Source organism: Dermacentor variabilis, chromosome 8 (assembly GCF_050947875.1).
Source record: "Dermacentor variabilis isolate Ectoservices chromosome 8, ASM5094787v1, whole genome shotgun sequence".
Classification (NCBI taxonomy): domain Eukaryota; kingdom Metazoa; phylum Arthropoda; class Arachnida; order Ixodida; family Ixodidae; genus Dermacentor; species Dermacentor variabilis.
Genome location: NC_134575.1, coordinates 167,643,350 through 167,665,241, shown reverse-complemented (window position 1 = coordinate 167,665,241; position 21,892 = coordinate 167,643,350). Strand labels below are relative to the sequence as shown.

The window sequence follows — 21,892 nt, the reverse complement described above, 5'->3', positions numbered from 1 at the left end:
TGTGACCGCTTCCTTTGGGAAACTACCACGTTAGCGATATTGTGAGCGCAATGTGACTTTCCTTCATCTTCCTCATCCGTACGTAGTGTGTGTCGCTTCTTCCTCGCCATAGCTCTAGCTCGGCAAGAATAAAGCGGTTCCTTAGAAGTGGTGGAGGTGCTGGGGTTCTGCATACCAAGGACGTATAAGGTAACAGTGTTTGTGCCTTTAATATGTCTCATTCGATCATTTTGAGACGTGGTGGTGTTCATGCGTTAGCACAGTGCAAGGACATCCACAATGTAAGAGGTACATGATTCTCGAATTGTATACTCTCTCTGGGCTTTTCTCGCGACCTCAGCACAAGTAGTGGGAGCATCAAAAAACTGACAAAGCTGGTGCATGAATGTTGCCCAGTGTTGGTGTTCCTTGGTGTTGAAATTATCCTTCCTTTCTCTAAATCCAAGGGCGAGATCTTGCATTCTGAATGTTTGCTTGCGCTCTCATTATTCGCCTTCACCATGCTTTCGTCAGCGGTCGTCTGCTTGGTGAAGCGGGAGCGCCTATTGAACACTGCCTACTCACTGATGTAGAAGGTGAAGCAAACAGTCAGAAAGCTAGAAGCTTGCGCAATCTCATCCCAGGTTTTTAATCCAGTTTGACATTGAAGCATCCTGGTATTAAAGTACTTTAGAAAGAGGTTCCAGAAGCATTGCCAAGTTTGCCACTTGGTGAAATTTGTAGTTTGGAAACAATTTAGGCTCTTAGCGAGATTAGCAGTGAACAGAGGTTTTCACATGGCGATTGGTGTTGTCCAAATGCATGAAGAGGTCACAGTACGAGTACTTAAGCTGATAGTGTCGGGTAACCATAAGCACCAGCAGGGGCCCCGTAACAGTGTCCCCTTTAACTTCAGATATGCTTCACTGCATGATGCTAAATATGCTTCGCCGCATAACACGACTCTGCTGCAGTGAAGGTGACTTAAACCGACAACAGCCGAGAAGGTGCAAACAGCACTGCGCTGCCTGGTTCTTGCTGTTGGCCTTTTCTTCTTTTCACAGTGTCCTTACTGTAAGTGCACTCCAGAGTTACAATGCAGGAATATGCATGTGTGCATAAGCTTTCATTCAAGAGTAACTCATGATCATAAGTTACGTCATCATGGTTTCGTACCATGTCACGGCATCATAAGTGAGACATAATAAAGAAGCCCTCAAAGGCTGCGGTAGAGACTAATCTTTTGTGCGAGATTGTGCCATCCTTGCTGCACGCAGTGCAATATTATATGACTCTCATGTCTATGGTGGCATTGTCGATTATGAATGTTTCCTTACTCCGTTAAAAAAATGTGTACTGCATCTTTCAGATAATAATGGCATTATAGCTTCAGAGTTGTTCAAGTTTGGGGTACTTGTTCACTAAAAGTACATTATCAGAAAAGCTTTAGAATGTCTAGGTCATAATTGCATTTGAAGAACTAAGTCTTCCTACACATAGCAATTGGTAGCTTACTGTGTAATGTTGAAGGTGGTTTTTATTCATAGGCCCTACGTAGAGAGCAGCAACACAATGCCTGGCATGTGACCAGGGTTCGTCACAGTGTTTGCATTTCCAGTGCTCGTAACTGATTCCAAGCATAAATTTGCTTTATGAATTCTTTGTAGACAGAAGGTGCTTGAATATTGGTTGCATGAAATGCTCCAATGCACACTGTATATGTACAGGGTGTCTTTTATTACCATACAGATTTTCTTGTTTTAAAGTTATGAGCGCTGCAAATGTGGCATTCTTGCAGAGGAATTCCTCTATTTTGGAACTCCACAAATTTGGAGGCAGTCACATTTTATAGCACTCTCATTTCTTACAAATCTTGAAAGTTGCACCTAATTCAAGATATTCATCATTGAATTTCACTGGTAAATCGAGGCAATATTGGAACCGAGTGTGCTGGGAGCGCAGAAAAGAAGGTCCCGCTACCTCATCAGATGGAAACACCCCCGACAACAGGCTCGAGAAAGTCTGAAACAACATCTTGGCCAGTCACTGTAGCAGCTGATACGACACACTTTGCCTGGCAAGCATGTGCATCAGTGTGCCGTGTCAGGCTATCATTTAAGCTTTGTCCCACACTTCTTGACAGGGCACTGCCGCCTGATGTGGAGCAGGATGCACCAAGTTTTGATTGTACTCAATTGAGCGCGATAATGAATATTTCAAAATAAGTGCAATTTTCGAGATTTCGAAAAAGAAAGGGTGTGCGTTCACATGTGACTGCCTCCAAATATGCCATTTAGAAGGCTGCCGCCAAGTTACTAATAAAAAAGTGACTGAATTTTTCAAAATTAATATTCTGAAACTCGCATTAGCAGCAAAGTGTGTCCTACTCACCTAGAAACTCCTTTGCAAGAACGACGGGCTCTCTGTGCTCAAAACTTTTTGCTAAATATCTGCATGGTTAAAAAAAAAACTAGATATGCATAATTGTTAATGTATGAAAATTGTACACTATCACTTTTCAAAATTTTTGTGCTATGCAACACCAGAAAAAATTGGAAATAGAAGCTTCAGGTGACCTATCTGATGTGCAAGTTGCATGGCCATATTGTTTTAATTTTTCGCTATTACCTTTTACTGTGATGTCGCCACTGCAGCAGCTCGATGGCTGTGGCTTTTCATTCCAGGTCACAAAGCTGCACCCAAGTAGAGGCAGAATCCAAAAATGCTTGTGTACTTAAGTATAGCTGCACATTACAGAATCCGAGGTCCTCAAGATTTATCTGTAGCCCTCGAGTTCCATATTTTTTATTGGGATTGAAGAGTAACGTTTGTGCTGTATCTTTCTATTTCAGACTAAATAATGTGCATGCAAAATTATATCTTCATTACTTTACACCATAGCACCAATATCTGTTGTGCGTTGATTTTCTGATGTCCTTGCATTTGCTATAGCAAGGATTTTTAAAAACCAGCCACAAAAGAAAAAAAATGAATGGTCAAGGAACCAAGTGGTGTGTAGCAGCTCCCTTCTTTTTTTAATCGGCAAGTTTTGCACTCGTGTGTTAGCAACACTGTTTCACCAATTGTGTACTTCAAAAGTGTTACCTTTCTGCTTTGGAACTTTGTGGTTTTGTTCTGCCAGCTGCTTGACCAAAACAAGCAAAATGTACTTTGGATATTCCACAAATTCATTCTGTATGCATTTGGTACAATAAAATTTGTTTCAAGAATGGACAAATGCAGTGATGGTTAATTGAAAACTGCAACATGCCGATTTTAGTTTCATGCTTCATTAATTTTCTCAGCCCCAAAGAAAGCATGCGAGGTTTGAAAATGTATCATGTGACATTAGTGCACTCGGTCTAGAGAACTGATTAATGCTGCACATACATTGAACATGGTGGCCATGACCATCCCTCATGAATTGGCATTCCCTGCCTAAACCACCTCACCAAGACAGCTTGTTAACAGCAAGAAACCTGACGGGGCTTCCAAGAATTTCTATGCACTATTTATTACTATCGCCCTACTGAAATTGCTCCATTGCTTTGCTGACAATTGTCTTGACAAAAGTGGAAGCCGAATCGGTTGAGGTCGATCAGTTTTATTTACATACAACCTATTATAAAGTGGACCTTTCTTCGCCTCTTCCAACTCTTCCCACAGCTGCTGCTGCCATCTTGCACGCCACATCGAGGACGAGGGCAATGTACATGGCAGGTGCATGGGAGGATTTTCCAAGGAACTCTGGAAAGCTGTAATCAGATTGTGGGCAAAGTTAAAAACTTAAATACAAAAAGGGTGTAGAGTATCGTAACCTTGTACGTGTTGATCACACCACATGTTTCAGCTACAGCTATAAGTGCCTTGTCTCATCAACCAAGCTACAGTTCTTGCAAAGTTACACTTTGTGATACTCAGTATGAATTGATAAGACTAGCTGCTATTCTAGTGGTTGTGCAGGCCACAAGGGAACAATGCCTGGCCTTTGTGCTTGTATGTGTCAATTTCCCTTTCAGTCTCGCCCAAGCCACACCAAAATGTTATCCACAAGTGTCGTGCCAAAATGGCCTGGCGACATTTCGTATTAAGCCGTTTGACCCATTTATTGCACTGATGCACACAGTGCAACCAAATGAAGGAAATGACATCGCCTAGGTGATTAGTAAATTACCCTTCTAAAATACCACAAGAGGAATTTTGCTGTGGCAAGAGCCTTAGCAAAACCATAAGAGACAAAAATGAAGGAAAAGCGACACCTTCAAGTTCCCGCACAGACTCACCATGACAAGCACGAATTTTGGCAGTGTCTGCTTGAGCTTAGTTATTTGGAGATACATGCAGTTGAATGCTTTTACAAGCATTGAGATGCCCCACTATGCTAGCTTGCCTTTTATGGCTATAGAAAGTTGTATACTGCCACAAGTCTGCCTATTCTTCCGATTGGAATCTATATTGAAGCTGCTTTGAGCAACGGGCGGTATTCTATTTCAGCGCTAATGATACATTGACAGTAGTGTGCCTGGAAGGAATAGACAAAAGCATTGCAGAAGCTGCAGCACTTTGTGCTCGCTGAATGATCATACGAGAAGGTAAAGATGCCATCAGAAAGCATCCTTCGTATAGAGTCTCTTTAAAAGAAAAATACTACATCTAGACATGGTGACAGTTGTGATGGCAAACTAAAAATATTATAATGATAGTTCAAGGTGTGGTATGGCATGTTTATGCTATTTCTGAAAAAATAAACACTGCAAGTGTGTCCATGCCAACAATTGAGACAGGATGTGCAGATGCAAAGCTGCAATACAGCACCACGGCGTCAAAAGGACAGTATGCAAGTGGTGGTCCAGCATCAAAACTTCAATGTCCCTACACTACAACACTGGGAGGCCATGCTGCATGACAGAAGCCTGTGTGGCCAGCAGGCGCTGCTCTGTCGGGCACAGGACGTGGCAGCAACTATTTCTCCTAAGGATTCAATAAACGGATTTCTCTACCTCACCCGCCATGCGATGCGCCGTGTGAGGGAATGACAGTGCCACTACTCTCACAGGATATGGATGGTGCACAACACCACCTTGAGCATCGGAGCGCACGTCTGCCTATGAGCTCTGTGTACTACGAACACAAGTGGTGCATGCAAGGTAACATTTAACATATCACTGCCAAATGCCATCAATGAACACAAGCAGCAAAGAAAGCTACTTACATAATTTTCACAGTGTGTCGGATCTGCATATTTTTTACATCCTGTCTGCATGCCGCATTGTTCATTTGTTCGTCACTGCTAAAAAGTGCATAGTTGCATGGTACTTTTTTCGATTTTGTGCACTTTCTTTTGTCTTGAAAAAATAACCACAGCAGCTATCTTCATAAAAATAAAGCAGTTAGATGTTTCTCAATGAGCCGTAAGTATTAAAGTTGCTCAACAGGGTAGTCTACTGAATTGATTGTATTTGAGTACTGCAGGCCTAGTTGTTTCTTTGTGCCTCCGCACAAGTTAGCTGAAACACCCTGTATACTGGACGGCTTGCCTGGCTGCCCGCACCGCCGAGGCGGAGCATCTAACGTTTTCGTGGCGCACCTGTCGCCGTCTCGTGGCACCGGTCGTCCATCCTTATCGCGCAGCACACGCCAGCGTCGTCTGGTGTTCTGATTGGCCGCGGCAAATCGGACAGCTCTGGCGGGCGGGAAAAGTGGTCCGCGAGCGATCGGGCTTGCCGCCTCGTTTAACGCCTACTTTTATCCCCTGGCCAAGAGCTTTGCCCGGTTTAGCCACTCCGTCTTTGGTGTGAACGTGCCTTTAGAGTAAAAAATCCACAGCTTACGCTTCCACATTTTTTGCTTGGTAGCTGCATTCAATTTGCTTGCTCCTCGTCTTTTAGATGTCTAGGCTCCCCACATTTTAACGTGGCTGAATAGTGCACAAATCAGAAAGACGAGTTTCTGTGGCCTAGCCTTCTCACACTTGCAAGGATACCAGCCAAAGTTGACCTATTTTTCTTATGGGGTGCTGACATCGAAGGATCTCAAGTGGTTCTCTAGCATTTTGGTGACAGAATACAGTAATGCCGAGCTACAACGGACTTGATATCTGTCAGCACCAATGAACGCAGTAGTTAGTAGTCTCACTAAATTGAGAGTTCAGCCCAACAGCAGATTGACACCAGTGGTTTGAATCCCCATGTTGGCAAATTTAACTGGCTGAAATCAAGCATCTAAAAGACACGCACTTAGTTCCATCCCTTCAATCTGTGAGCATAATGAAGATCAAAGGTCAGGTTATGTGGCTGCAGCACCTTCTGTTCATGCAGCATACCTTTACTTTTCTTTACCAAGACACTTGGCATGCACATACCTTGTGTGCAAGCCACATCTATTTACAACAGAAACAGCGCTTTCCAATCGTGAGCAAAAGTTTGGAGGTAAAATATGGTAGAATTTTTTTGTCCAGCCAACGCATGCACGCTGAAATCCAAGTGGTACAGCCAATATGTGCCTGTTCAATCACTGCAATGCATTGAGACACTTCGAACAACGCACGGCTGTACCAGAAAAAGTTTAGATGTTTTTCACTAATGCAAGCTTTCAAGTAGCTCGAACGTAAAGTGGCCTGTGTGTTATTGCTATTCAGCCAGAGTGCAATAGGAGCCAGTCAAATTGTTAAAACATGAAGTCAATGTGCACACAAAGACTATGTGTACCCTTGCATGACTTTGTGCCACAGGTAGCTAACAGATTCCAATTCACAGTCCTTGTAATATGCTTGTGGCCACCATCTACAGTGATTTGATTTAATGGGGATGTGTATGTTGGCTGAAAACAAGAAAATATGCTAGAAAACATATTAACACGGATGGATGCAATATGTCCTTTCCGGTAGTTTCGCAAGGGGGAAACTGTAATTCGAACTTCATGGCAGCGTGCACCGCACAGCTGCACCTCATTTTATATTCTCGCGCATGCGTCAGTGTTGCCGCAGCTGTCTGTAGTGACACCCTCGCGTGCATTTCTTGTTCAAGCTTTGTTGAAGGGTTTGAAGAAATGAAGGCAGTACGGTGTTGCTCATTTCTCCTTTTAGTATCCTGCTGCTTGCGGAGCATAGTAGCGCCTGCAACTCGGTTCTCAATGCGACCTTTGAATAGTGTGTGCATCTTAACCCTTTCATAGACGCAAGCAGAGAACAGGCCGCTTTGTGTCCGAGACATTACAAGTGCTTTTTTTTTATGAAGCATTTTTTACATAACGTAAAATCTCAAAGCTGACTACAATTCAGTAATAGCGAAAAGTGGGAATATTACGTCCCACTATACAGCCTCAAGGCCCGTTTCTACCTACTCGTGGTCACCTGTAATGTGATTAGAAGCAGCCAGAGTACCCAGTACATTATACATTGTTTGTGCATGTTTTCATTATACTTACTGAGCATGCTTTGTATGAGAATCCTCAATCAGGGCTTTCCAATATCGCAAGGGTTCTTAGAAAAAAGATGCTTCTTGAAAATTCTTGAGGGCTCATATGTAGCAGCTCGCATATGTAGGAATGCGATTTGTTCGCGATGCTAATAATTTGATCAACTGTTTTGGTAGCTGTGGGTACGAGAAATTTAGACACCTAACCGCACCAAAATTCAGCTATGATGAGAACGCGGAATTTCGATAAAAGAAGTCCATTTGCCGCTGTGGTGGTTCGAAGGAAGGCGATAGAATAAACTAAACATTGTAGAAAGGGAAGTAAACAATCTGCGCAATCGCTCCATCGCGTTGTTTTACAAAGAAATGGACGAAAAAATGTGCTTAACGTGATTCAGAAACATATCTACACAGGAATGTTCAATGGTAGAAATTACACTTCACCGCTACATAATAGCGAAGTAGCCCTGAAAAGTGGGACCAATATTTTCCGACCGCCCAACAAAGGGTGAAATGCGCGCAGTACGTACGGCAACACTTGCTTTATTCACCGCAGTAATGCCACCCTGTAACAGAGACACAACTACGACAAACGGTCTGCATTTCTTCCGCAGCGAGAAAAAGTGAAACATTTTTTACCGAGTCAGAAATAAGCCAAGCGTGTTCCTGACGGTATGTAACGGCATGCGGCTGGAAAAAGGGGGTCCATACCTCGGGGTTCAAATTCCGCAGACACGGCATGCGCTTCAGCGTAGCCGTCAATTTGCGGTTGAGCAAGCGACGTTTTTGCATTTTCTATTCCGCATCAGCATGGCAGCGAGGGAGCACCTAGAAAACCAGCATGACGGGGGCCGTCTCGTTGAACAATCAAGGCCTAAAATTTAAAAGAAAACACAACTATTCGCGCTTATTGTTTCAAATTTTCTGATTTCAGTAGACTTACCTTGATGTTGTCGCACATTTCTTGTGGATCCATGTTGCTTTCAAGGTTTAACGCCAACATAAAGAACGGCGAAATCGACACGCTCGAAGCGCATCGTGGAGACAGCTCACGCCAGCCGCACTGCATTGTAGCTAGCAAAACTGAATGTGCAGGCTTTTATAGACTCAATTAGACGCAGGCGCGACCTATTTAAGAATTTAACCTGACTCACCGACAATCACGCCGCGCAAGGACGGTATGACTGAACACGATCCAGCGAGGCGTAACAAGACCACGCGAACGAACCTACGTGAGCCGGCAATGGCCGCATCACAGGCCGCATGTTGCTGGCAGAAACCACAGGGATTTAGCAGCAGCACCTAGCAGCGTCTTTCCCTAGGCGTACAAGTACCTATCTGGGGGCAGGGAGTACGCCACTGGTACACGTCACATCCGGTTCGCCTCCAAACCGAGTACAGCCAGCCTGCGGGGAAACGCTTGTCACCAGGCACCTTACTGAGATGTAGAGAGCTTCGCGGCCGGAACAAAGTCTCCCCTCTCCGCCGGCCCAGGGTGGAAAACGCGCTTTCCGATCGCTCAAGGTTGCGCGGACATTGTATAGCTCTAGCGTCTAGGAAAAAGCTTAAACAGGTGCGGGGGCGGCACGCATAGCGTGGGAAGCTAGCCGCCGGAATAGCTATCTCAAGTACTGCTGCTGGCGAGGGCGAAATACCTTCGTGTAATTATAATAACCCTAATAGGACTTCTTTCAAAGAAAAAAAAAAGAGAAGAAAAAGAAAAGGGAAACGGCTCAGAAGGCTATACTACGAGAGCTATGACTGATACTTTTCTATATATATGTATTCATCTCATCTATGGGATCGCATGCGCGCGCTGTTGGTTTTAAAGCGCAACCGTGGTAGGGAAACGGAAGGCGATATAAGCATGCGTGTCCATGATACGCACACGACAAACTGCCTTACAATATTTAGAATTGATATATATATACACACACAAAAGCCAATATAGGCTGCTCGACACTATCTCGCGCGTTTTTATAGCGACGTACATCAGAACCGACTCGTCGTTCCACAACAACCATTTCCTGAGTGATCGCCAGATATATGCCGAATAACTTCCTGTCATTCAATAAGAATGTCTCTCTTTCATGCAGCCTACCAATTCGCGCTGTTTCGGTTTAGACATGCATATATAGTACCATTCAACACTATAAGAACAGTTTACACCCTTTGGCTTGCCCCTTTTGCCACACAAAAATAATCGTCATCTGCCTTGACGCGTTTCCTTTCTTTATCGCTGCGAGCCCAGAACTTTCCAGTAACAAATGGCACGCGCGTTATCAGCATAGAACCATACAGAACAGTTTACACCCTTTGGAGTACCCCTTCTGATAACGCGCGTGCCGTTCGTCACTGGAAAGTTCCGGGCTTGCAGCAATAACGAAAGGAAACGCATCAAGGCAGATTACGATTATTTTTGTGTGGCAGAAGGGGCAAGCCAAAGGGTGTAAACTGTTCTTAGAGTGAAGGCTATGTGGCGCGCGCCGCCGCCGCCCGTTTCAAAGGGTCGAGCCTCAATCATCCATTCATCCATCCATAAAGCCGCTGGCTGAGCCATTGCGAACGGCTGCGTAGACGACGCAGCAGTCAGTTTGTCGTTATCCGCTCCGCTTGTCTGTGCTGAAGTCTTGTGCAGTGGTTGTTTGGTCAACATTGCTCAGCAAAGAGCGCTGAGGAATACTCCCGGATAACAGCGTGATATTTCCCAGGGCAGCACGATGTCTTTGAACACCGCTCATGCACCGGGCGGCGTTCTCATCTTCAAAGGAGAGTTGTAAGTGTCCATTCCACACATAGGCTACGTTTACATGAAACCAACGCGAGTGGGTCCAGTCACAAATCGGGCCGACGTAGCGTGAAGTGACCGCGTTTACTTAAACTCATTTCTCGCGAGTCTACAACGACGGCACGCAGCGTCGAGCCGAGACATCAATGCGTGCGGCTTCCGGTTATCGCAGCTCTCGGCAACAGTTGTATTTCATGATGCATTGCACTGTAGTGCTTATGTTTGCCTTAACATAATACCATTCCCGCTGCTGGCTCATAAATCGTGGTGTTTCAGTGGCTACACGCAAGTCTCGGCGGTAGTGGACCCGACCCGTCCGCGTTGATATGCACGCTGCAAACGTGCCGGGCTGGGTCTTAACCCATGCAGCGCGGTTGTGTCTCAGCCCGATCGGCCAACGTTTACACAAGCCCGACAGGTCGATTTGTGCCCGACAAGCCGAATCGACCCGCTTCTGTCGGGCTCGTGTGAAGTAATAGTTTGTTTGGACAGTTGACTGCCACCTGGCGCGCTGAAACGGAATGTTGTCGGTAGCTGTATTGCAGTCCTTTCAAAACCGTCCCCGTGAACGTATCCGAAAGTATGTGTACCATCGCTTCGCGAGTTAAACAAACGGCATTCTAGGCCTCTGCTTTGGCAAGCTTAAAGTGTTTGCCTTTTCGAACGGTAACGCACTTCATAGGATTCACGCTGTACAGCCGAATTGCCACCCATTGCGTCACGCGGGAACTGACAGTGACCCTGATGTCACCGCAGGAAACCGAACTTCTAGATGTTTCCGTAGTGGAACAGCGCTCTCTGCACGTGCCCAACTACCGGCGCTTTTTTCGTTTCTTTTCGTATGCGTTTCCATGCAACATAAAAACTTAGTCCTGTAGTGAAGGAAACCCGTGATGTTATTCGCGGAAAAGACCGGTGACTAAATGAATTTTGCGCTCTCGTGTGTGGAGTGGTTGCGCGATTCCTGCGTTACTTCGGCGTTGCATTTTGCTTGCGATGTATGAATTGGAAGCAAGAATGAGGCCATGGTAGCAGTCTAGTCGGTTGACACGCTTACAAGTACGCGCGCGCACAACATTTTTAGTACGTGTGCTCGTCCACGGCCTACAAGTCATGAATACAACAGTGTGTTCTGGGACGTGAAATACCGTTCAATCAACAGATGCAGCAGTTCAAATCGTAGCGTCATTTGTTGACAAAGTTTGTTCGTATATTGTGGTGTTTACGCCTCTTCGTTAAAGAAGACAAAAAAAAACAACCAAACTTTGGGCATGTGAAAACCCCGATGTGTGCTCATTGTTGCATAGCAGAAATAAATTGTGGTTTTTCTTCTGCTTCCACGTGTCACATGGAGTATGAATGAATACGATCATCGACCCTTGTTAGCTAATCCCGTTAAATCATGCCTGGTTAAATAGAAAGAAGGGGGGCACGCCTCGCTTTCCTCATCATTATTTCCATCTGTTGCAGAACTTTCACTAGTGAAAAAAAATCTGCTCAATACCTTGAAAAGTCAAGACCACTTGCCTCTGCCATATGGAGAACATGCAGTGCGTTGGCGCCGCAGTGCGGGAGCAAGCGAACGCGTCTCGCGTGTTCAGTGCTGCAGCCGGCCTGAGAGTCGAGCCATGACAGGTTGTTAGTAGAGCTTTGCAATGTCACATATGAGTTGCTGCGTCATAAACTGTGTGAATAGCTACAAGAGCTGCCCACCTGAAACAAAGCTTTTCACTTTTTTGACTCAACCATGCTTCAGAGACCAGCGGGGACAGCGATTCGCAGTGTACGCCGTGTGAAATAAGTGATTGTGGGCATTTACAGAGTGCATGCTGTCGCTAGTTCGCTGTGAATTTACTCCACGTAAGTTAATCAATATTTTTACAGTGCAGGCAAAACCGAATAGCAGCCGGCAAAATGGTCATGTGTCTGCAGTCCACATTTCATAGGTGGAAAACTATCGATAGACCCACCTTCCCCTTCGTATGCTCCTGCTGTTTTTCCACCGAGCTACTGCAAAAGTGCATGTGTGTTGTTACGCATGGGCCAATGACTACCTATGGCTACCCTAGTGGAAATTGGCAAGTTGACAAGTACATAAAAAGGGGTAACACTCAGTTTGGCATAATGCAGGAAAAAAGTATGCTACGCACCATGTATGCAAGCAGATTGCACAGTTTGTAAACTCGGAGCAGTTGGTAAGGAGCCTCGGAAGCGTGGCACAATGCATCCGAGACCGCGTGAACTTTAGCATTTACGCCACCACTACTGCTTTGGCCCCTTAATAGTTTTGCGCATGCAAGCGAAGCTGCGCCACGCTTGCGTAGCGCTACGTGGTGTCTTAGATACTACGTGCAGAGCTGGCACGTAATGATAGCCACGTGCTAAAAATATCGGTGTAACGTTATGGTTTCAGCTGCTGCACAGGCAAATGCATGTTGAATCCGTTTGGCAAGCACAGATGACTCTTCATGGGACCAGGCCGAGACCGAAACAGTAAATTGGAAATGGCATGCTTCACCGCTATTTCACCGCTATTACTCAATCACTCTCGCCACCCAAGCAACGTCCACAAACGTAACTAAACTACAGCACAGAAAACTGCGCGCAATTGCTGTGGCACCATTAATTGCAACACCGTTCGGGGATCGTACATTTTACTTGCACTTATCTCACTTAGATGTCAGATACTTTTAAGATCGGGTTGCACCACATGCCAGACGCAAGTGTCATTGTTTACTCAGCAGGAAAAAATAAAAATGCATACTAACCTCAGTTGTGATGGGATATGCCTCCAGGTTTATATTTGCCTGTCGCACGCATTGCCCTTTCAAAACACTCAGTCGCACGTCAGCACTTTCTTCTGTGACATCGAAAACATGATAGCTTCGGTATAATCTATGTCCTTTCTCTTCGTTTGAGGCCCTAAAATATACTGCACTGCTAACTTTCTTGAAACCTATCCGTTTTATCATGCCTGTTGCCATCGTGCACCTGCACTTCCACGCCTGCATAGCAGACGGCAGTTTGTAGCATGCAGGTGGAAACGGAAGTGTTCGTCGCTGGCGCTTGCGCACGGAGTTGTTGTGCCACCTGTAGGTGTTGCACGTTCCCCCTAGTGTGCCTTTCTACTTAATAAGTGAGTGTCGCTGGTTTGTATTGACTTTTATTTAAAAGTCCAGGTACTATGCAAGAGCAAGTCGTCTTCTCTGGCTATGTAGATGTGTGGTCACTTTTCCTGTTGCCTAATACACTGCCACAGAGGCTCTCTGAAAGGCACACCATAGTGCCAACTCTGAGTATGGTTAGACTGGTATTCATTTGTATCTCTGTATTTGCATTCATTTGGTGAGAAAGGGCTAATTATTGCTAAAGGAAATGAAGGTGAAAATGTTTTTAATTTTCCACTGAAGTCCCAGTGCCTCTATGTCAGTGTGGCACCACAGATTTCAAAGTATGATCTTGTGTTTGAAGAGTATCAATTTTAATTGGAAAAATTCTTCCAGTTTCAGTGTTGAGTCATTGGTTCCTTTATAATGCAATGTAAGCCTTCATCGGCAGCAGACAATTATCTAAACTCAAGTAGGCACTGTCTGAACATTCCCAGTCACACAGTGCACTTCAAATCGGGATCTAGCTTATCAGGATCGAATATCAGTTGCGATTGGCTTCCTTCTGCAACTTGCACTCATGAGCCAATCACAGTAGAAAAATTAAATCTTGATCAAGTTTGATCATGATTGAAAGTCCCCCATGTGCCTAGGCTATTATATGACATCCAGCGAAGCACATGATGTAAGTGCCACCTATTGACCTTGCATCTTCTCTGGCCAACCAAAGCTCATGTCATGGTAGTAATAGCGGGCATTTTGCTATCGGGGAACTGTCATTTATTAAGACAGCTTAAGCTAGTGTTCATTTTAATGCTTCTTGAAAACCTTTCTTCATAGAAATTTCCAAATCTCTTGGCATTTCTGGCTCCTTCACACACTGATTTAAAGGGACGCCAATACGAAACATTGGATCTCATTATATTGATTAAGCATTCATAAAGAAATCTTACTTTCATTGATTTCACTGTAACAGGTTAATTGTTAGAGTAGAAAATGTTGCTTAAGTATTATTTTCGGATTTCGAGCTGGAACACTGTGGTGGGTAAGTCGATGTCGCATCACGAATTGCAAAGTACATTTTCACATTCCTGCCATTGTGGTTCAGTAAAAGTTCTGAAGCTTTCTCTTGAGTTCACTCTCTGGCTCTTTTGGAATAATACAGTGCAGCCCATTTTTACTGATCAAACATTCCATGATGTGATGGGGATCTGCTATGGGAATTTCCAGGCAGCATCATCACCTGTGTTTCGTGTTTGTTTTTTCTGGCGTACCGAGCATCTTCTCGCAGTAATTGTGGCTTTCTTAGTATCGGAAGCTTGATGCGATGGAATAATGTAATACACACCGCAAATTATTTTTCTCTTTAATATCCCTTGAATCTTGAACACCGGATGGCGCAATCAGATGTGAAACGAAGGTCAGTGGAATGCCTTGCATTGGGTGCCTGCGAGAAAGTTAGAAATGAAGCTGTGCAGGGTGATATGGACTGGACAAGTTTTGAAGGGAGGGAAGCTCAGAGTAAAATTGATTATGAAGAACGACTGAGGAATATGGAAGAAAGTAAGTGGGCTGGGAGAGTGTTCACACATTTGTACAGAAAAAAACAATCATTCACAGTGTAGGAAAAGAACTAGGAAGCTTACCTGCAAATATGCAACTGGTATGGTGAGCAGCATGGCAACAAAGAAGGTCAAGTGGAAAGTCAGAGAGGCTGAAATAATCTCATGGGTGGCGGCAGTGGAAAAGAAACCTGCCATGAGTAACTAAAGAGGAAAAAACGATCGGGAAAGAAACAATTTATGATGACTCAAAGGGAAGCTCAGTACTTTTCAAAGTGAGATCAGTATGCCTTAGAACATGCACCTATAAACAGAGATATAAGAAGGAAGAAGCATGTGCTTGTGGCGGTAAAGCTAGTGAAACAATCGAGCATGCCTTATGTATTAGAATGTGAAGATATCTGCCCAGCAGTTGATTTAGGCATCTAAGGCCTCTTTGAAGCCCTTGAATGTATTAGAATGTGAAGATATCTGCCCAGCAGTTGATTTAGGCATCTAAGGCCTCCTTGAAGCCCTTGAATTCCATGAGAGCAGGAGAAAGTAAACATGCCCGCAATAGAGTATAGTAAAAGGCGATTGGAAGATTGGTGGAAGAAAAGTAGGTAAACGACAAACAACGGAGGCATACAAAAACAAAGGTTCCATTAGGAGTTCTAAAAGTTTAGTGATGAGAAATCTTAAAGCTTTTTTTAAATCTAGGTAGGACATCAAGCAATATAATAACAAGAGCATGATGGCACAACCCACCGTCCCATTCCAAAGGGAATGCTGATAGCATCCATCCATCCATAGACAGGCGCCACTTCACAATATTGCTTTTGCAGCAGTTTTCACTGTGTTTAGGAAGCCTGAGCGGCTCCTTTCCTTGTTTATTTAATATACTCTTCCCTGGCAAAAAAGCATTACAAAGGAGAGTGGTTACAGTCTGTACAAGATGAAACAAACAAAAGAATGAAATGAAATGGGTCTACAGTAAAATTGTTCATATTTTCCAGGAATTCAGCAATGTTAGCTAAGCAATTCTTGAAATGTTTTGGTCAGCTTTGGTGGCTGGGCATGCAGGAAGGAAATTCCACTCTTCAGAAGTTCATGCTAAGGATGACCGAAGGAAAGCATCAATTCTGAGTGATGGAATTCCAACGGTCCAGCCATGGTGACACATAATTGGGAGAAAAAATCAGTTGGTTGCTCAGGGATGATAAGATATGTGATGGAAAAGACAAAAATGACTATGTACTAATAACTGTAAGTCGAGGCTAGACTTTGAGTGGCCTATGCTGGTAGCTTTTATAATAGGATAAAGTGAGCAGAGTTAAATATTTTTTTTTAATATTTTAATTTTTGTTGGGCGGGTCCCAAACTGATGCAGTGTATTCAAGTTTTGAACCTAAATGAATAATGATATATAAATTTTGACAACAAGATTTTGTGTGAAAGGGTCTTCTGTAGGTATCCCAGAGCTTTTTTTTTTTTTAGCATTGTTACTTATACAGATAATGAGAGCTCTCCAAAAGAGCTTGGTTGAAATTTGAATGTCTAGGTATTTTTAGCAAAACATAATGTTTCTAAAAGGACGTTATTGGGGTACCAAACTAGCTATCCATAAATTGGGATTTAGCTATGTACATTGATTTACATTTAATGTTGTTTATTTCTAGGCACACTGTTATGCACCAATTAAATATCAGTAATAGGTCAGATTCAAGATAACTTCACCTGTGTGACCTATTTTGCAAGGAATTAGTCGACAAAAAATGCATGTGAGATGAAACGCAGTAGGTAAATTAATAATATTTACATCATCTGTGCAATACTGCTGCAGCCAGATGTCTCATATTGGTCTGCCTCCGCTTTCTGTGCTTTCAAATGAAAGGGAGTCATGTGGGAAATTTAATTCTCATGCTGTGTTCCTGCTCAAATCCAACAATTGGCATTTGCGGCCAGTCATTCTGTGTTGGCCAAAGACATTTTTCCATAAACTGCGCACTCAATACCAAAACTTGGCAAGTTATTTTTGTGTGTGTGTGTGTGTGTCAGCACTCCATCCATAGGGGGTCTTCATATTTATGAGAGTTTATTAGGACAACCGTTGGGGGGGGGGGGGCACAAGTAAAACAGTTCAAGGGCTTATGGGCGAAAGGGGGGGGGGGCAAGGTTCAAAGTGCGTGGCAATACTAAGTTGCTGTGCAGAATCTCGTATGCTTTGTATATTTCTACATCTCCAGTGCACAAGCTCCCACACATATGACTTTCTTTGCTGTATTGTTGCGAACTGACTAGTGTTCTTTTACAAAAAAAAAAAAAGACGGTAAGAAACTAGGGCCGGGGCAACGTAACAATCCTATTCCAATTCTTTTTTTTTTTCATGCTGTGCAAGTGGTTTTGAGCATTGCATTGACCAAATTATCACCAATGTTGGCCAGTTGTGGGCACTGGGTAACAAAGCATTAGGATGGAGTGAATGGATTTGCTACATTATATCAGCCTAAATTTGTTTCTTCTATTGTTGTTGACAGGCAAACATTTGCCATGGCACAGTTGTGGACTCAATATTTCAGGTGTACAAGATGACTGCCTAAAGTATGCACAATGTCGGCATAACCAATGTATGTGATCTATGACAAATAGCTTTTCACACCCTGTGCTGGTAAAACAACTCAGCTCTCAGTGACCATTCACCTTTGAGGGAACGGAAGGAAAAGAAAGCGTTGTCGGCCAAAGTTTTTCCACAGCAGGCGAGGGACTTCGTTGGCTCCACAGGCATGGTACCGAATTTTCGCGATTCTAAGCACCCCCCGATTCTAAGCACCCCCCTCTATTTTCGTGAAGAAGTTAGGAAAAAAGTTTGCATGCTAATCTAAGCACCCCCCTATTTGTTAGGAAGAGCGCGTAGCCAAGGCCGCCAAACGCGCTTGCTCACTCGGGAATCATTGCTGGGCGGACCTGAAAGCACACGCTCGATGCTTCTGTTGGACGTGTTTCGCGGCCATCTGACCCCGGAGGTAAAGACAAAGCTTCGGAACATCAATAACGACGTGGTTGGCGTTCCGGGTGGAATGACGCCAGTGCTGCAACCCCTCGACGTTTCAGTCAACAAGGCCTTCAAAGCCAATCTCCGACAGGAGTACGAAGAGTGGGTGCGAAACCCTGACCGGCAGAAGACGCCGACGGGAAAGCTGCAGAAAGCGTCCCCATCAACCATCGCAAAGTGGATTTCGGACGCATGGAAGAGGGTCCAAGTGGACGTTGTGGTCAAATAATTTAAGAAGTGCTTGATCCCAAACAACTTCGACGGAACGGAAGACGACCTGCTGTGGGATACTGAGAGCAGCGGTTCAAGCGGTGCGACGAACTCGAGTGGCAGTGATACTGACTGAACATCCTACACAAGCGGTGGGTTTACTGTCTGCACCGATTTTTCTTTTGAATGTTTGCAAAATAAAATGTTTCTCGCACCCATCTCCTCGTGATGTCGCAGCGAAAAGAGGGAGGGGGGAAGGTCATTCTGCATTTTTCGAATGTAAGCACCCCCCCTCACTTTGGGCATCGCGATAGTGAAAAAAAGGGGGTGCTTAGAATCTAGTAAATACGGTATTTGCGTAGATTGCTCCTCATTAACTCATTCAGAAGGACCACACCTTGTAATATGGTAGTGATAGCTTGCAATAAAACATGTGCCATTTATTCTTCCTTTAGAAATTCAGAAATAGGGGGCAGTAGCAAAGTTGTTGTGCTGTTTCTATAGAAGAACATGTAAAGGACATATTTATTTATTTTTATTTTTATTTTGTTCATTACGTACTGCAGACCAATCTGGTCCAAGCAGGACGGGCAATACAATTCACAGAATATCTCTCTCACACAAAAGGAGAACAACAACAAGAAAAGAAACATGATAGTACCAGAGGAAAAAACACAAAAGGACATGATCATCTAGTCATATAGATAAGGTTCTGTTAGGTTATTCCAGTCGGACACAGAATGCAGAAAAAAGGAAAACTTACAAATGTCTGTTCTTGCAAAGTAAGGGGTTAGAGAGTGTGTTTGGTGATGTTGCATAGGTCTTGTGGCCAAAGGGGAAAGAAACTGTGTCTGATCAATAGCCATTTTACCGTTAAGAAGTAAGTTTAAAAAATTCAAATGCTATTTTTTTCTTCTTGATTCAAGCAGCTCAATGTTGTTGGCATTCATGAGCTCAGAAGGAGAATCAGTATACTTGAATTCGGAATAGATAAACCTGGCAGCTTTTCGCTGAATCCTTTCTAACTTTTTAATGTTAAGCTTATATAAGGATCCTAAACAATAGAGCAATATTCAAGCTTAGGTCGTGTGAATGTAAAAGAGCTAAGAAGTTTGACATTAGGACGAGAATGACGAAGTTTATGTCTTAAGTAACAAAGCTTGCGGAAAGCTGAAGAGCAAATGTTATCAATGTGCAGATTTCAAGAGAGGTTATTAGTGATTGTCACTCCTAGGCACTTGTAACTGGTAACCTGTTTCAAAAGAAGAGATGTCAGGTTATAAATATATTTGAGAAGAGTTTTCTTAAGGGTTACACAAAGATAAACAATTTTATCGGTATTAACAGTCATGCCAAAATCTGTGCACCACTTAGATACATTAATGAGATTAGAATTCAACTCAACCTGATCATGTATACCTCTGATTTCACGAAATAAGACATCATCTGCAAATAACCTAATTTGAGTTCTAGGAGTAATCACGGAGACAATGTCATCTATATATAAAAGAAGCAGCAAGGGTCCCAGAACACTTCCTTGAGGCACACCTGTTGTTACAGAAAGACTGCAGGAATCAAAACCGTCAATTGAAACAAACTGCGTTTGGTTGTGTAAGTAATCAGAAACCCAAGAGACCAAAATGTCAGGAAGGTCAATATTTATGAGTTTATTGAGCAATTTATGATGAATAACTCTGTAAAATGCTTTACTAAAATCTAAGAATATCGCGTCACTTTGTCCACAATTATCTATGCATGCTGCAAATGAATGTACTACCGTGACCAATTGTGTTGCAGTAGAGAAATTTCTTCTAAATCCATGTTGAAAGCTTGAGAGTATAAAGTTTTCCTCAAGAAATTGAGAGATGCGTTTTGCTACGTGTTCCAATAATTTACTAGAAGATGTTAAGGATATTGGGCGATAGTTTTCTAATAACAAATGGTCACCTTTTTTTATAGACGGGTATAACTTGAGCTGTCTTCCATTCATCAGGTAGCCTTGCACTTAATAGCGCAAGATCACAAGAAATTTAGCGATAGTTTCGGCATAACGACGAAGAAAAATATTGGGCGAACCATCAGGACCGCAAGTCGAATTTGTTTTCAGATTGCGATTGCATTGCGACTACACCGTGTTATGAAATATCACATATCATAGTTTCTATTGGCATGTGCTTCAAACCAAGTAGTCACCTAGTCCGCTAGGACTAATCAGAATTAAATATGTGCGTATTCACTCGTTCTATGTGCAACTCTCGTTCTATCAATCTCTTACTTGCATTTGTTTCCACCAATACTCTAAAGGTCTCTTGCGTACCTAGACTGCTAACCAGTTAATGCTTCCATCTGCTTTGAACGTAATGTGCCTGAAGTGCCATCTGTCATGCTGTGCCGGAAGCAATGCTGGCCTTCCTTGCCCGATGATAGCACTATAGTAGTGTGCAGTTATCCGCATTTCTGTCTAGAACAATGGATGAGTGTGTTGCAATGAAAAGAAATCAATATCTCTGCGTTCCTGCATATTTGGGTGACGATACTAGTGAATAACGTATTCCTCAAAAATGTGCAAGGTAACTTGTGCCAAGCAGTGTCTGTGTTGTTAGTCTTTCTTTGGCGGGCAGCAGAGCACACGAGTGCCCTAGACTGAAGTGTGGAAATCTGAACTTGCACAAGTGTCATCCAACGAGTCTGAGCCCTTAAAGAAATCTTTCAAGCAGTCAAATATTTGAGCAGACCACTGGGCATTTAAGGGAGGCCATCTTTGCTTAGCAGCAGCCATTTGATGCTACTGCGTAGGTTAAGTGTTTAGAAACAAAGTGTTCATTGCAAGTAGTTGCTCATTAAAGGGGTGGAGCTGAGAGTGCAGATGGAGCTTAAGACATGTGGTTGGGCTGTAATTGGTTCATACTTGCATGTTTAACAAGCTCACACATTTTAAATGGAACAGTGATGCAAGGCAAGTGCTATCTTGTGCTGAATTGTTTTAGAAGCTGAGCTGTGATTTGGTTTTAACAGCGGAGTGGTTCTTGGTCGACTCTGCCATCGTGCTGCTAAGCGTCATGCTGGTCACGTGACCTGGGAGGGAGAGGGGCGTGGGTGAGACAGGCAGGTGTGCTGCGCCGAGAAGGGGGCGAATGAGTCAGGCAGCCAATGAGCGTTTGCAAAAAGTAGGTCAATGAGTCTCAGTGGGGTGAAAACAAACAAAACCAGTTCATGCTCCACTTTCTTTTTTATTTATTCACTTTACAAGCTCGGAGGAGCATTGGGTAGGTGGGGTTACAGAAAAAGTGACAATATTTAAGGCAAAAAGGGAACTACGTAGTAGGAGAAACATATAAATTTGTTCATTGGAAAAGGAACACTGGTAAAAATTGAAAAAAGAAATAGTGAAGGGAGTAGAATACAAAACACTCAGAAAGTGATACAAAGGAGAGTACAGTAGAAAGTCGTAAAACATACTGTATAATGCGGAATATAGGTCGAGGCGGAATATAGGTCGAGCCCCTTACATTGAAGCAAAGAAGTCAACATAAAAATTATAAGGCACAAAACTTCGTTTTATTTAGTGGTGCCGCCAGACTCGTCACCTGCTCATTCGTTTGAGCTGTCTGAACTCTCGTCCGAAGACGACTGGTTTTCACTGGCTGCGTCCCACAACATGTCATCCTCGGTGCCGTCCAAGGAGTTGCTAATGCAACACTTCTTGAATGCCTGCACCACCATATCGTCGGGCAGCGAGCGGCAAGCCTGCGACACCCATGTGGCCACAGTGGCGAGAGGCAGCCTGCGCAGCCGGCCGG

At 43.7% G+C, this 21,892-nt stretch overlaps 1 protein-coding gene and 1 long non-coding RNA gene across 3 annotated transcripts in view; one reads left to right on the top strand and one right to left on the bottom strand.

The window, feature by feature from the left end:
- Positions 1 to 3,497: 3,497 nt before the first annotated feature.
- On the bottom strand, positions 3,498 to 8,666 carry LOC142590711 (uncharacterized). The gene is made up of 3 exons (XR_012830229.1): positions 8,338 to 8,666; positions 8,106 to 8,268; positions 3,498 to 3,734 (listed from the first exon to the last, which is right to left on the bottom strand). It is a non-coding gene; the product is annotated as an uncharacterized LOC142590711 (long non-coding RNA).
- A 1,269-nt stretch (positions 8,667 to 9,935) lies between these two features.
- LOC142590710 (WW domain-binding protein 2-like) overlaps positions 9,936 to 21,892 on the top strand; it is a 154,519-nt gene continuing 142,562 nt past the window's right edge. The window contains exon 1 of one of the 2 annotated variants that reach the window (XM_075703128.1): positions 9,936 to 10,170. In XM_075703128.1, the coding sequence (XP_075559243.1) occupies positions 10,115 to 10,170 (56 nt within the window). In that variant the 5' untranslated portion in view covers positions 9,936 to 10,114. The remainder of the gene's footprint in view (positions 10,171 to 21,892) is intronic. The other variant, XM_075703127.1, reaches the window with a different exon arrangement.